The sequence below is a fragment of the Diadema antillarum genome, unplaced genomic scaffold, assembly GCF_040938485.1.
Source record: "Diadema antillarum isolate AM-2024a unplaced genomic scaffold, OU_Dant_1.0 seq00001060_RagTag, whole genome shotgun sequence".
NCBI lineage: Eukaryota > Metazoa > Echinodermata > Echinoidea > Diadematoida > Diadematidae > Diadema > Diadema antillarum.
The window spans coordinates 646537-662642 of NW_027271887.1; the positions used below are offsets into that span (position 1 = coordinate 646537).

At 40.2% G+C, this 16106-nt stretch overlaps 1 protein-coding gene across 1 annotated transcript in view; it reads left to right on the forward strand.

The window, feature by feature from the left end:
- The first annotated feature begins 3649 nt into the window (after positions 1–3649).
- LOC139743249 (glycerophosphodiester phosphodiesterase 1-like) overlaps positions 3650–16106 on the forward strand; it is a 51105-nt gene continuing 38648 nt past the window's right edge. The window contains exons 1-3 of the mRNA XM_071653746.1: positions 3650–4149; positions 5127–5302; positions 11184–11295. Of these exons, the coding sequence (XP_071509847.1) occupies positions 3814–4149; positions 5127–5302; positions 11184–11295 (624 nt within the window). The 5' untranslated portion in view covers positions 3650–3813. The remainder of the gene's footprint in view (positions 4150–5126; positions 5303–11183; positions 11296–16106) is intronic.

Sequence of the window (16106 nt, forward strand, 5' to 3'; positions counted from 1 at the left end):
AGAAGAAGCTCATTGATACTTGTTGAGAATAATCTTGAGGCAAAACCTGAGAACTTCATTCGTTTTCTTGCGTTTATATTTTCCCTTTTCCCTCTCATTTGTTCTTCTTTTTTAGATCCAAAAAACGTGGGGATTGCAACCCCCCCCCCCCATGGTCCCTGTCCTTGTCACTGAATATTTCTGCAAAAAGAGTCACTATTTGCACTCTCACTAGTTACGTTCAGACGGGAGCCCTTAACCTCGAAGTTAGGAAACTTCGAGGTTAGAGCTTGTAGTTAGGGACCGTGAAGACGCACTCGTAGTTAGCAAACCTCGAGGTTTGCTCGAAGTTTCGAGCCACGAGAATCTTATGGTTAGCGCTCTAACCACGAGCCGCGGGGGGTCCCCACTCGTAGTTAAGCACCGTGTGGACACAAAACACAACGAACTCGAAGTTAAGAGTGACCTCGCCGTAAACTCCGGCCCCCACAATTTCCCTCTGCTTCCGGGTCAACCTCCCAAACGTACACCACAAATACAACACACGTGAAAAACCTATGACGCATGACACAACAGCATCATCTTTTCTTCCCATGTGCTTGATCTCTGAAACTGAACACATCGAACTCGCTATCAAACTGTATTCTATATTCTTCTCCGACGCTAAAAAATGTTTTCGACGAATATCTTCATAAAGGCATAAAGTCATCAGTGCAGTGCTATCTCTGCATACCATGACGGAGAAAAAGAGTCCCCGTAAGCGAGTCCGACAGGGTTCGACTAAAGAATAAATAGACGCCTTGTTACAGTGTGGGCTGAAACTTCCGGTTTTGTGTTTTTAACATCGAGTGGGACCCACTCTTAGTTACGGGGGGCAGAAGCTTAACCTCGAAGTTTCGTAACCTCGAGGTTAAGATTCGTCGTGTGGACACACGTCGTAGTTAGGGGGCAAGAGCGAAACCTCGAGGTTTCCTAACCTCGAGGTTAGGGCCTGCCGTCTGAACGTAACTACTGTAAAGGCGCATTCCATTATCATGTTTTGATAAAAGTAATCTTGTTATTGTGTTGTTGTGTTTCTCACTTTAAAGTAAGGTACCGTGACATTAAGTTGAAAAGACTGCTAATTTTATGTGTGTGATGTACAGGCCATTTACTCTCAACAAAATACTCTTTTGTCACTTTTGTACATTGTGCATAGCCAGTGTGCCCTGAAGTTTTGTGATGTGTGTAAAGTGTTAGCAACAAAGAATTTGTACACTCCCTATTGTGAGAGCCTACTCACTTATGGAACTTGAAACAAAGTACAAAGTTTCAAGTGGGTTAGATTGCCAAGATCGCTTTGTGCAAAGCAGAAAATAAAGCAATGTTGTGAAAAGTGATTTTGAGTCTAATCCTGAGACTGTGTTAATTTTTTTTTCTTAAATCTGTGTTTACATGAGGTGAATATAGGCCTGAATGAATAATCTACTTATACATTACAGTGCACTCCCGTTATAACGAACGTGGTTATAAAGAAATTTCGGTTACAACGAATTAAAAATTAGAGCCGCAATGTTACTCACCACAAATATATATAAATATACTCACCACAGTACAATAATCTCTGTCATTGCCTTTAGATAAGCCGGCGGAACCGGGGGGGGGGGGGGGGGGGAGGCGGGGGGGGGGGGGGGGCTTTAAGTGCGTAAGTGGCACTAGAAAGAAATAGATAGAGACTTTGAAGTGTGAGCGGTAAGGTTTTGTTTATTGTGCTGAAGACCTTTTTTTTTTATGCTTGTCAGCTGAAGAAACCCGGAAGTGGAAGGAGAAAGATGAGCTGAAGACCTTTTTTTTTTTTTTTTTTCAAATCAATTGAGAATCCAACAATGGAAGCTCTGCTTCAGCAAAGGAAACCCCTCTTTTTTCAATTATTTGCTTAAGAGTCGGATCAGTTAGACAACATCGACCCAAATTCCATCTTCCCAGAAAACAATATATCAAGGTACCAGAGGACATTCCCAGAAACTTGCAAAGACACGTCCTAGACTGGACGTAAGAAAACACTTCTACAGCCAACGAGTGGTAGACAGCTGGAATAAACTCCCAGAAGATGTCATCCAGTCACAGACACTCCTCACCTTCAAAATGAAATTGTCTAAATTGGGTTATTAATGGGCTAAAAAGCTCCCTAAACCCTGCCACACTTGCAATCTATCTACGTGAAGATGGAGGTGTGGCACTTCAAGGTAAATTCAAGGTAAATTCAAGAGGTTATCACAGAATGATAAGTCTTTGGTTGAACTAACTTTGTTGTCCTCTCTCTTGGAAGGAAGATAATTAACCTAGAAGGAGGGATAGGGAGGGGGGAAGATCGAGAGAGATAGGGAGAGAGGGGAGAGAGAAATGGAGACAAAAGAAGAAAAATTGTCTTGGAATATGATAGCAATTTGTGGTTAGTTCGAAAAACAGACAAATGATATTTGAGGAGGAGGCTGGGAGCTATAGATTATACCTCCCCCCTCCCCTATTTCTGGCACAAAAAAAAAAAAAAAAAAAAAATCACATCATATCCCAAATGTGGTAACAAACAAGGGTATGTGCAAACATGGGTGTGTGTGTGTGTGTTTTTTTTTTTTCTTTAGCCCTTTTTTTATACACAAAATTCTTTCTTTTTCATTCGTAATATTGACAATGTGGAATTTTTGTTGTCATAATGAAATTTGTATTATTTTGCAATCAACTAATTTGTATATTATTGTTTATATGAAAGAGAAAGAAAAATAAAAGATTGACTAAAACAGAAAAAAAAATGTTTTAGACAGGGGAGAAGGAAGAAAGGTTTTATGCAAGCCTACAAAATTCTTTCTTTTTCATTCGTACTGGTAATATTGACAATGTGGAATTTATGTTGTCATAATTAAATTTGTTATCTTCAATGTCATGAATCAATGCGTATGTTGTTTATATGAAAAAGAAAGAAAAATAAAAGATTGACAAAAACAAAAGTGTGTGTGTGTATAAGTTTGTGAGAGAGCAATAATGGAAATATTTCAGTCCCCATTTATCATAAAACTTTCTTTTCTCTTCCATTTTTTTTTTGTTTTTTGTTTTTTAATCTGTTGAACCTCTGGTCTTGTTCTTATTCTTTTTCACCTCCTTTTTTTTTTTCATTTCCTGTTTGTCTCCTAGCTTTTCTGATATTCCATCTCGATCCTTTAGAATTATCTCCTCTACCTGTTCAGCCAAAAGCTTCTTTCCCCACCTTAATGCTGCCTTAATTTTCTGATATCTACCTATCAAAATTGTTTCCTTTCTGTCTTTTTTTTTTTGGGGGGGGGGGTTTCTCCATTTTCATCTTCTCATTATTTGCCTTGTTGTATAAGGCCGCCTGCATTTTTTTTTTCCTTGGCTGCTCCACACTATTTACCATCATCTCTTACGCTTGATACCAAATTTTTGAATGCGAATCACTTTGGAGAGCGCTCTCTGTATTGACTGAATACGGTGTATTTTGAGAGCGCATCTTGATACGCATCCCGCAACAACCGTCACCGTGTGATAACCGCGCCGGTGTTGTGCTAGCTAGCTAGCTGCGCATGATCGCATTGTGCCTGTGACTGCAGACGAGAGAACACGGACATATTCGTCTTTGATTCCTCCTGCGTGTGTGCCGTGTTTCATATTTTATTAGTGATAACGATTCTTGGAACGGCAACTTGGAACCACCGCTGAATGTCCCTTTGAACAGATTGTTCATCTGAATGTTACCCGACGGTCACGGTCACAGTAAATTCAACTTTTAGTCTGCGCTGGACTGTCTTCTTAACCCCCACCACCGAGAGCTACACTGCTACCATGTCCGCCGAAAGTTTCGGCCTCTCTTCCGCTGACGTTGCGATGGACGCGATGTCACAATTTTTGAGCGCCACCGGTTTTCTCTTCGTCAGCTTCTACTTGTCTCTAGGATGGTATTTTTCGTCATCTGTGATAGCTATCCTCACATTGTTGTGTCTCCTGACTGGATTATCGTGTGTAGTCTACTTCAGAAAACAAAAACTGCCGTCATCTCGCATTGAAAGGTTTTTGAAGTCTTCTGGATCAGGCGGCAGCAGCGTTGCGAATGGCAGTGTGATCGCACACCGCGGTGGAGCGGCGGAAGCTCCAGAAAACACTCTGGTAGCTCTCCAAGAGGTAAATTATATGAAGTTCTAATGACACCTTTTTACATCGTGAAGAGATTATATTTTAGACAACATATGAACGCAAGCACCATCGTATCTAATCTTTGTAAACTACTCCTAGAAGGGGGGGGGGGGGTGGGGTGGGTGGGTTGAGGTGATGATGCCAATCTCTTGAGTCTTAATCATGACCTGTGTTTCTCAATAGTAATACAATTAGATTTAAGTTATCTAGGAGTCTGAATTTCCTTGTCTGTCATAAGATTTAGCAAGCATTTATTTAGCTGTTTCCTCTGCAGATTTTGATATTTTTGTTTGAACATGTTATTTATGGCCTCTTGCCACAAAACTCCCCTTTGCCAAATAGATTTACAGCGCATTTCTGTATTTGTCAGCTGCTTTTCGAGAGGAACTCGTGTTCCAGGAATGAAGATTGTACGCATCTTTGGTTGAAAATGTTTCCTCTGATGATGTTTACCTTTTGTTTATTAGAAGTAACAAACTTTTATTTTTATACTTAGTGATCATTTACTGTTGGCCTACATCTTTTTGCTCGTCATTTAAAGTCAGTAACGGTAATCTCTGGCTGGAATTTAAATGTAGTCCATGGCAAATATTGATCCCATGAAATACAAGCAACACATTGCTTACACTAACAAACATCCATCCAGTGATGAATGCATGCTGGCACACACTCGTGCATAGAATAGATGCCTGTATTTCATGCTTGATTTAATCCATTGACTGAATTTGACGGGTCTACGAATGCGATATGTATACCTTTGTGAATTATGGCCTATTTACATAGTGTACGTCACGTAACCCGTTGAGGACAGGCTGATTTTGCTCTAACACGTATTTCCCATAGATACTTGCCCAAGTATATTCAGGACTCGTCCTCAACGGGTTAAAGAGTGTTTCAGTTGTCCTTGTGGGACTACAAGCGAGAATCAGTACAAAGATGACAGGTAGCCTGCTTTCATTTTGCAGGCCAAGAAAAATGGCGCCGTTGCCGTGGAAGTGGACGTTGAGATGACCAAGGACGGCATCGCTATCCTGCTGCACGATATCACAGTTGACCGCACAACGGACGGCAGCGGTCGCATCAGTCAGCTGATGTGGGAAGATGTACGACAGCTGAACGCAGCAGCAAAATTTTCGTCGAGGTGAGGGCATGAGTGGCGCCATGCATGTGCATAGCCTGTATTAATTCTACAACTTGTGTATTCATGAATGTTTCAAGATCTTGAGCCTTTTACTCTAGCTGTAAAGCCTCATTATTTATGTTAGAGGACAGAAATCCAAGAGGACTTGGCTGTATACATGGTCTTGTTCTAGACTACCAGTTGTTAAATTTCCTTAGCTGGAATCATAAGTTGTTGGTGGCAATTTCGTCTTTCTAATTTATTTTCATTAAATTGTACTTTTTGTGCTATGCTGAGGAAGTTGATAACAATGATGATTATTGTTATCACTTTCATCATTGATCACTGCTACTATTACTGCTTAATAGTGCTATGAGTACCACTACTAGTAGCACTGTCACCACTGTCATTTTTAATTGAACCAATGGTGCTAAACAGTACAGAAGAATTTCAACAGCACCACAGGTGGGACCTACATTACTGGTACCTACAACTGTATCATGCACACACATCAACTGAAACCCCAATTTGCATTGAGCACTGAGCGAGACTACAATGCCAGGGCTTAAAAGGGCCAGCCCAGCACTTGCTGTGATCATGGATGAGAAGGTCTGAATTAGGATCACTCTCTGTCGATAGGATTAAAGGGGGAGGTAGAAGAAAAGTGGTTTCTGCTTCATGCTCTGATTGATTTTTTTTTTCTTTTTTTCCGGGCATGATGCAGTCATTGATCATTCCACAGAACTTATGCTGGTAGGGTAGTCGGCTTACTAAGAGTTTAGGCCAAGTAAAAAAAGAAACCAGTTTCTCGTCCTCGCGCGCATCGATTTTGGCCGCCGCATCAATTTTTTTACTATTTACTATTTTCAAAATGGCGCTGAAAATACCAAGAAATTCATAATTCTCGTCCCAGCCCGCTCCCCGCCCGCATCGATTTTCAGTTGCCGCATCGACTTTTTTGATATTTGCTATTTTTTCGGCCGCCGATAAAAAAAAAAAATCGACAATTCACCTACCAATCATGATGTGTTACAATGTATTTCTAATTACGCCTTGCGTCCTCTACTTCGCTGAAGTACAGCTGTGTAGCTTCTGTAGTGCGTATGTACATGTATAACGCATGCATTTCACACTGCGAGCTCGGCAAGAAGGAATGACCCACGCTCAAGCAGTCGAACTGTAGTTGGATGGGCGCGGGCGGGCCTGGAGCTAGCTGCGATGATGTACAGCGCACTCGGTACGTCGTGAACGCAATCGCTGATATGATGGTGGATCTTCGATCCACGCATATTTCGCGCATTTGTCGTATTTTTCCCCGTTTGTCATATTTCAAGCGGATGAATTGTACTGTACAAATGCTTGTGAGGATTGTATCGAGTTTGTATACATTTTCATGTCATTGTGACTATGTGCATGTCATACTTGCCAACTCTACCGCTTTGGGCGGTAGACTACCGCTTTTTAGAGGTTTTGACCGGCTACCGATTTTCTCTTCTGATCTACCGATTTTGTAGCAAACCTACCATAAAATGAAATAGAAGTCATATTTTCCCTTCATTGTGCGTTGATTCCCTAAAATAAGCTAGTAATTAGAATACTACTAATAATTTCAAGGAACTCGTTCCTCAAAAACGCCGTATTCAGCCTTCTGATATGCACACATGTATGCACACTGCAGTGGCGCACTACCAGTTACATAGTCTCTATACGTGCGTGCAAGACTTACTGTACACGTGTACGTGTAGCTACAAATTTGTAGAACCACGCATAATAGTAATGTTTTATAAAATGGGTTCAAGAATGTAGCCAATAGGAAGCGCTGAAATGAGACACACCTCCTTCCTTTACTTCAGTACAACTGCACTGCCTGTAATCCTATGGTAGATTGCCGATCGTCTGTGCGCGCGGCGGCTCCTTTGATGAATGGCATGCATACGCGTACGCGCTGTCAATCCTGTAAACAACTTCTAGTTCGGGCCGAGCGGCCGGCCTGTCTTCCCTTGTGCATAACATATGTGGCGTACGTACGTATACTGTACTAACGTTTGTATACGTACACTTTGTACAGTACAGTAGACCAAGCGTTATGGGACCGGACGCGTACATGGAGTCACTTTGAAGAGCAAACCCAACGATTTAGCAGGTTAATTCTCACGCCGTTTTCAGAGTATGTTGTCTAGTAGGCCTATATGAGGAGTCTATATCAAGTCTTTAAGGTAAAGGGTGCATATTCTATGTAAAATAAGTAAGTTTTCATGCGGGTGTCCGGAAACCCAACCCCCCATTATACTTATACTGTATGTGCGGGACTTCCGCGAGTGCGACGTGCGTAAAAGTTTGGGACGAACATCTTCGGACGTCTTGACCCACAAAGGTACCTGAAAAACGCTGAAAAATGATGTTAGTTTTCGAATTTTCGACCCATTTTATAAAACAAATGATGCACAGGATTATTTCGTGGCGTTAGTGTAGGCGTAGCTCACTCTCGGGTATTTACAATGTAGTGCAACATGCACTCGGCTTCGCCTCGTGCATGTTTCACAATTGTAAATACCCTCAAGTGCACTACGCCTACACTAACGCACTCTATCCTGTGCATCATTTGTATATTGGTAGCTCACGTGTGCGTGGTGCGGCCGATGCGGCATACGGCGTGGCATGATCCCAGCCGGCCATGTACGTACGTGATTGTATTAAACGTACATGTATTTTCATATCTAACTTTTGATAACAAAAGTAAATATGTTTGATTACTTCATATATGCTTAGCCTACAAAAATTATTTACCAATATGTCTGATTTTATTTTCATATGCATAGTCTACAAAATCTTTCATAGATTTACATGGATTACATGTTTTTTTTAAATCAATACCAAGAATCCTTTAAAAAGGTTAAAAAGCATGCACCAAATCTCATATTTTGATATTGAAAAAAAAAAAAAAAGTCCACACCGCGGGAGGGGGGACTTCTGTAGTGGAAAGAAAAAGCAAATGTATTTCTGCATGCATGAAGTTTCATTTCAAGTTTGGTACATAATCTATTTGTTTGAAAATGCACAGAGTGCAGGCAAGACATACACTTGGGACCGGGTCTCTCATAACACAGCTACCAGAGTGATACGTGTATTTCATTTCATAAATTGGATATAGAAATAGTAAAGCCCTCTCTCGTTACCTTTCTCAGAATTACCGGACGAGAAACACATATTACTTTCATTTTGGCAATCCTCGAAAAAATAGTAAGATATCAAATAGTAAGGACCTCCCTCATCGCCTTGCTCAAAAAACCCGGACGAGAAACTACTATCTTTTTTTACTTGGCCTTTCAAAAGAAATGTTATCAAAACAATCCGATACATCACAATATTATCAAGTGACAAAAAAATGATACAGTGTACGTCGAGAAGAAGAGATGCGATTAGCGGGCACTGTGCGCGACACCCTGAGCTATCTGCGAATTCCCTCGTACTCTGGGAACCTAAACAGGGAACTGCAAACTGAGGAAGACGTAAGGCCACTTTAATCAGTGTCCTGAAGAAGGATGCAGGCCTTGATAGCATTAATGACCTACGGACAGTCATGTTAGATAGAGAGGTTTGGAGGCGCAACTTTGTTTATGGAACCAGAGTTGGCATTGGCTGAAGCAAGTACATGCCCTCGAATAAACTAGTAGTAGTAGTACGTTGATAGGCTATCTATGCATTTGATATGAATACAATGTAATCTTAATTGATGCAGAGGGCAAGACTATCATTTAAGCAACTGCTTGGAGCAAGGGAAGATGATTTCATTAAAATACCGCACAGGTTTACAAGTCAGATGTCATTATGCTTGATGCAGGGAAATATGTAATATCTTCTTGCACTGAGTGTAATATCGGTACATACTGTACATCGGCTGAAAATGTTGAGCTGCATTCAGTTTCTGTCCATTGTACAATGAATTCAGACTGAATTACTGGTACTCACATGTATGCCTTACATTTATGTGTAGGTAGTTCCTATCTACTTTCATGACTGCCTTTGCCTAGAATTGTACTGGTACATTTTTATCCAGATAATATGATATTTTGCCTTTTGATTGCTTGCCAAACTGGGATAGAGTTTGATATCCTTGTCAGTGCATGAGAAATGAACTGCCTGTGGTAAATCTAACTCCACTCTGTTATCATCCATAAACCGCTATTGTTTTCCTGAAAATGGCAAAGCACTTGTTTTATGTGAAAAACTGAACAAACAACTGCAAACAAAATGTTAACTTCTTTTTCTTAGTAATTACCAACTTTGAATACAAATAAAAAATAGAGGTAAAAGTGTAAAAAGGAATTTACATGACCTTTATTTCACAGATAATAGAGCATTGCACATGCATGTCAGCACACTTGGCGGATCCAGGGGGAAGTGCACCAGGCGCTCGCCCCATTTCTGTTAAAACAAAAGAAATGAAAAGAAAAAAATGGGGGAGGGGTGTGTGTGTCCCCTTTAATTTTGTAAAGGCGCCCCTCTTTATGAAATTTCTTGATTCGCCCCTGCATGTGGTATCAGATTATCATGAAAATATAAAATCAGTTTCATGGTGTTTTCACTTTATATGTTCATGTCTCAACAGAATAATGATCAGTCTTGGTGTATGTTTTTGGAGTCAAACATTAATAAGTTGTGCTGCCTTTAAAAGAAAACAAAAAACAAAACAAACTTTGAAAAGACAGTGGCATTTTGTACTTGATATGGCCCACAATACCTAAAGACTGTTACAAGCAGGGAGGTTTAGATGTTACCTTCTTGCAAGTTAAAAGTCTTATAGGTATTGTGTGCCATATTCAGTACAAAATGCCATGTTGTCTTTTCAAAGTTGTAAAAAAAAACATCAACAGGGTGGTAGAAAGAGATCCTCCCTGTTACAAGTCAGTGTTTATATTTACTCAAAGGTGAAAGTGTTTATGTGGGATTTGATCACACAAACTTTCAGCATTATCTTGTGGTGTTCTCTGATAATTTGCATGATAAGAAGTTCTGGACCCACTGATGTGTGGTTTACTATGAACTCAATTCTTTCTGGAGTGATTATTATCTCTAAAAAAGACTTTTAATACTCATGTGATGATTTTGAGAGTGCATTCCGATTCCTGGTGATTAATAGCGATCATTAGATACCAGATTTTATTCTGGACCTAACCAAACTAAAGATGCTGGGATGAGTTATTTAAATTGTTCTCTCCCTTTCGCTCTGTACAAGTTGACCAGACTGAACTGATTGTCTTAGAACCAAACACACAACCAACAGGTGTCAATTGTGATCTGGTTGCTCTCGTGCAAAGTTACTCTCTTTGTGGACCAAACTCAACCGCAAGGTCAATTATCATCTTTACCTACATGTAGGACATTTTAGCGGCATATTGAAAACGCGTATTCTCATCCGTATGATTTTCACTGTGCAATTTGAGAGCGTATTGAACGAAACACGTAGGCCAACATATTAATTCCCCATAGGCTACTGTTGTCAGTGGCAGTGCAGTGATACACTGTATTTTGTCTCGTCTGTCATGTGAGCGCTTGCTGAGAGCGCGAAGGCTTGCTACTAGTGCGCGAACTCTTGTTACAATTCACAAACGTGCAAACATCTCGCTAGAACATACGCAGTTGCACCATAGGTCCTACTCCTTTTTCAGTGCTGAGTCAGCTTCGAAGACAAGTAGAAGTATGTTACTTTTTTACAGTTTATGCCTTCTCTACGTAATGATTAAATACAAATGTAGATGATGATGATAATATTGGATGGCTTTATTTCATGAAATACCAGCCCCTGAATGCCAAGGAATATCGCTCTCAATATTCCCTGGTATCCCATTCATAGCCATTCAATATCATATAAATGACCTGTGATGACCTTTTCTGCCTACAGCAGGAAATCCCAGTTTGCCTACGAGTCCATCCCAACACTTGACGAAGCCATCCAGGAGTGTCTCAACCTCAAACTTAAAATCTTCTTGGACGTCAAGGCATACTCCAGACAGGTAGGTGTGCTGCAGAGACTCCAACTCTCTTACTTTGTGACCATTTTCCCAAAAATCCCCTGCTCTCCAGCTTGAGTTGAATTTCTCCCGCTCCAGCAGTGTGTCTCTTGCTGAAGATGTATTTTCTCCCACTTAAAATTTAGCTTTCTACTGCCCAACATTCGCAGATCACTACCGAAATTTAATCATCTGTTCCTTGTGTCATTCTCAACCTATCCTGCAAGTTTCATCTAAATCCATTCGCAACTTTTTTAGTTATTTTGCACACAAACAAACAACTAACTAACTGACAAACCATCACTGATGAAGACATAATCTCCTTCCTTGGCGGAGGTAATAATTTACATTTTTACAATGTTTAATACAGAGTTTAGAAGCACCTGATACTGGTCTTCCTACATTATTCAACATAGTACTTTACAATAATTTCTTTCCCACATTACATCAAACTGTATACTTAAACCAAAAACAGTTCACAATATCAAATACCAAACAGTTGGTCTCAATAACTATTACAAACATATCATTAATGATTAAATTCATACTAAGATTAGCGTGCTTATATGCCACCGCCCCCCAAAAATGATAAGTTATTGACAAGTACAACAACACGAAATTGTGCTAATTTTTTACTTAGATTGATCTCATTAAGTATGTCTTCAGCTGAGTCTTAACATATCTAATGAAGATCAAGATCTGATGTGAAGGGGGAGCTTGTTCCATAGTTGAGGAGTAGTGAAAGCGCTTGTGGGGACATGGTATAGGGCCAGGGCTAAATTGTAGATGGATCGAGGAGGAGGATCACAGGACATGGGATGGACTCTTGGGAACTTATAATTCAGAGATGTATTCACTTTGAATTGTATCCTTTAAACAATGGGTAGAGGATGAAGGGAGTGAAGTATTGGGGTGATGGGGGTGATAAATGGCCCAAAAAAAAAAAAGAAGTCATCTAGTCTGTTTTCTGGTGATTGTGGCCAATCTGATGCTTTTGCGTTATCCCATAAACTTAGAGCAAAGGCTCTGCCTATGGACTCCTCTTTTGTAAATCAGGAAATGCTCGCTGCCTCAAATACCCCCAATGCATGTGACCGGTGGATGTGGGGGCCTGTATTGTACCAAGCCTCACACATCAGGTGTGACAGTGCTGCCTCAGCGCTCTTTTCTCATGCTCACATGTCTGGCAACCATTTTTTTCTCATCTCAGGTCTCGATTGGGGGAGAAAAAAATTGAATAACCTTTATGTCAAGTCCATGATGTGGATGACTGTTGCCAAGCTAGATAGTTGAATTAGTCACTGAATTAAGCATGAGAACACATGATTTTAAGCTGAAAAATGATACAGCACCCTGTACTGGGAGGAGTCAACCCTGCCTTCCCCTGATAAGTCACTCTGCTCCTGCGAATTCCTACACCTGTCTGGTTTTCCAACAATACTGGGGTATATTTGTGGGCTGATAGAAATAGATATATTTCTATTGCAGGTTGCCAAGGGGTCAAGGCCATTATGCTGTAAGACACAGGCAGTATTTCTTCTTCCAAGTTCCCTTCTGTTTATATTTGTACAGTAGGTATTGTCAAGCACACCTGTATTTACTTTTTTGGTTTTGTTTTGTTTTTTTCTTGTTTTTTTTATAGTTATCCCCTATAAATGGCAAAGCAGCAAGCCCCTGAGTAGTCCAGATTCTGGACGTTTTCTATCATTACGCATCCACGCGCCGCTCCACAGCTTATCGCGCTATCCCCTGTAACCGCTCGGTGCCAGCAAACCTGTCCGAAAAAAACGTCCAGAATGGTTTGACAGTGCGTAGGGTCAAAAGTTCATATTAGGTATGCTGACGTAATGCCCTACCTCTCGCAAGCTCATTGCGTATGCATGAAAACTAAGGGATCGATCACAGAAAAGTTTTGTGGGATCGATTGATCTGCAGCCAGCTGTGTGCATTGCACCGTGAATACTAGTGCGATCTGCAACAATTACTAATTATGTGCCCAGAGATGCCTGCATTTTTGCACATCACACATTATCACAATCAAAGAGCCAACTCCTTGATCACAATGCAATGCGATACTCAGTACTTCAGTGATCCGTGCCATGCATTGTTGCACAGCTGATTCGTGCAACGTTTTTGACTGGCTGAAAGTTATGGTTGCAGTCATCTAGGACCTACTTTCACGTGGTGTTTTGGACTGAGTTGTGCCCAGATTCGATGATGACTTGAATATCATTCTTGAGATTCGAAATGACGAGCTACAAATCGCCAGCTCGCCGATGTATCATTTGTGATGTGCCACTTCTAACGTCCAAACACTACATAAAACTGCAAAGAACGTCGTGAGATGTGGACCTCAAGAAAAGTTGGAAGATTTGTTTGGCGATGTTATTGTTGGTAAAGGGGATCAGTATGTTTTGTTTTTGTTGTTGTTGTTGTTGTTGTTTTTGGGGGGTTGTGCCAATCATATTCATTAACGGAAATAATTTTGTCATCAATTATTCTTCATTAATAATATTGTATGATGAAATATTCAGAAATTAAAGAAATTCTTAAATTGACAAAGGCACTTGTATGCACCTGTTTTCATTATTATCTGGCCCACTAAATAACAATGTAATTTTGTAATGTAAGCTCAGGGCTGTGAGATGTGGGTTGTATGAACCGGTACTTAGCTATGGTATACAAGATACTAGTATCAAGCATAAGTTTTGTAAGTATATGTATCAAGGAACCAGAAAGTGCCTTTTTTGTTTGTTCTTTTCCCCAAATGTTAGTAGAGAGCAGTCTAAATTTAAAGAATTGCGCTAAGTTTGTAAAACTTTTATCATTTTATTACCACTTCATGTAGGGCCTACTGAGCAGTTAGACTGAAACTATTCACTTTGATAATTTCTATAACAGAGACAATCAGACCAATATCCCTGTTGTAAGAATACCCCGTCACTCAGTCTTTGTTAGTCTTCATGATAACAAAGCTAAATTTAGTAAACCAAGATGAAGACGCTTAAGGTAATTTTTGCTACAGAGATATTGGTCCATTTGTCTCTGGCATTACAGAAGTGAACAGTTTTGGTTGAACTGCCCTTCTGCATATGCATATATATATATATATATATATATATATATATATATATATATAATATCCAATTATATCTTCCTTTTTTTTTGCTAACCATACCTGTATTTGCTCAAAAAAGTAGCTCCATGTATAACCATTATTAAATAATAGGCCTATTCATATCAAAAGACAGTCTGACAGAGCAACTTGTTTGTTTCTAATTCACAAACATTTAAGGGGGATATCAGCGTGAAATTATGCTTGGGAAATGTGTGGGCCATGCACACAACACACACAAATGCATACACGAATGTGCACACACACACACACACAAACATACACAAACACATGCACACACACACTCACATGTTAGCAATTTGATTAAACCCCCTATTACAAATCACATCCAAATTAAAACATACATGTACATTAAAATTATGTGTACTTTGTACATACAGCTGTACAGTGTTGTAGACTTTACTTTTTTTTCCACGTTTATGGCAGCTGAGTATTGGTAAATAAGTTTAGATTTTTTTTTTTCACTGTTGAGGTGTGGTCAGGAAATACATCAATTTATCACTATTGTACTTTGAAATGTGCAATGTACAGTGTACATGTACATTGTACATGTGCAATATAAGTATGTACTGTTAAATACACTGTGAGTAGTATATATATGTTCCCCTCGGCACCACGGTGGAGCCGGTGGAGCCGGTGGAGCCGGTGGAGCCGGTGGAGCTCCACCTTGGCTCCACATGATAAATATGCATGAGATGATGACGTCATACGATAGATATGCATGAGATCATACATGAATATGTATGATGTCATTATTTGCTGGTAGGATTAGATAGCGTTAATAAGGGGGAAATGAGCCCATCCTTTAGATAAGATTATGAAAGCTTGACGGTGTTGTGGAGCTGTCAGGACTGTGAATATGTACGAGGTTGCTGATGTCGCGACGATGAATTCTGGACGATGTAAATCAGCTTGCCACGAACGTAAATGTAAGCGTGGAGCCTTGCGTATGGCAAGCGATGTTTTGTTCGTTTGTTGTTTTTTTTTTTGAGGAAAGGCGAGCGTTGTGTGGAGCCTAAAGAATATGCTTGAGTCTCGATTTATTTGCGAATATGTAAATCAGCGTGAAGGTTGGTTGTGTGGAGCCTCGGCAAGCGATACAACCATGATATGTGGAGCGCTACCTTTGCTGTTATTATTGTTGTTGTTGACTTTTTAAAGGAAAGTGAGTGTGGAGCCTTCAGGGTTGTGACTATGACATGTGGAGCGTAACATCTATTTCGTTTCTTAGAGGGAGGGTGAGAGTTCTAGCTGTGGAGCCTGATGCATATGCATGAGGCCGTAATATCGCCGATGATTATCAGTGAATATGCAAATTAGCTTTCCATGAACGCAAATCTATCGTTCGTAGGGCCTTGACAAGCGCGGTGACGATGTGGAGCACTACACTTACTTTTTGTTTGTGTGTTTATTTATTTGCTTGTTTAGAAAGTTGGGCGTAGAGCCTTGAGTGTTGTGACTATGACATGTGGAGCGCTACATTTATTTTCGTTTCTTAGAGGAAAGGTGAGAGTTCTAGCCTTGGAGCCTGATGTGTATGCATTAGGTCGTAGTGATGATTTATCAGTGAATATGCAAATTAGCTTTCCATGAACATCAATCCTTGACAAGCGATGTGACTATCAGATGTGGACTCAGCGCTGCACTTACTTTTAGTTTGTTTGTTTCTTTGCTTGTT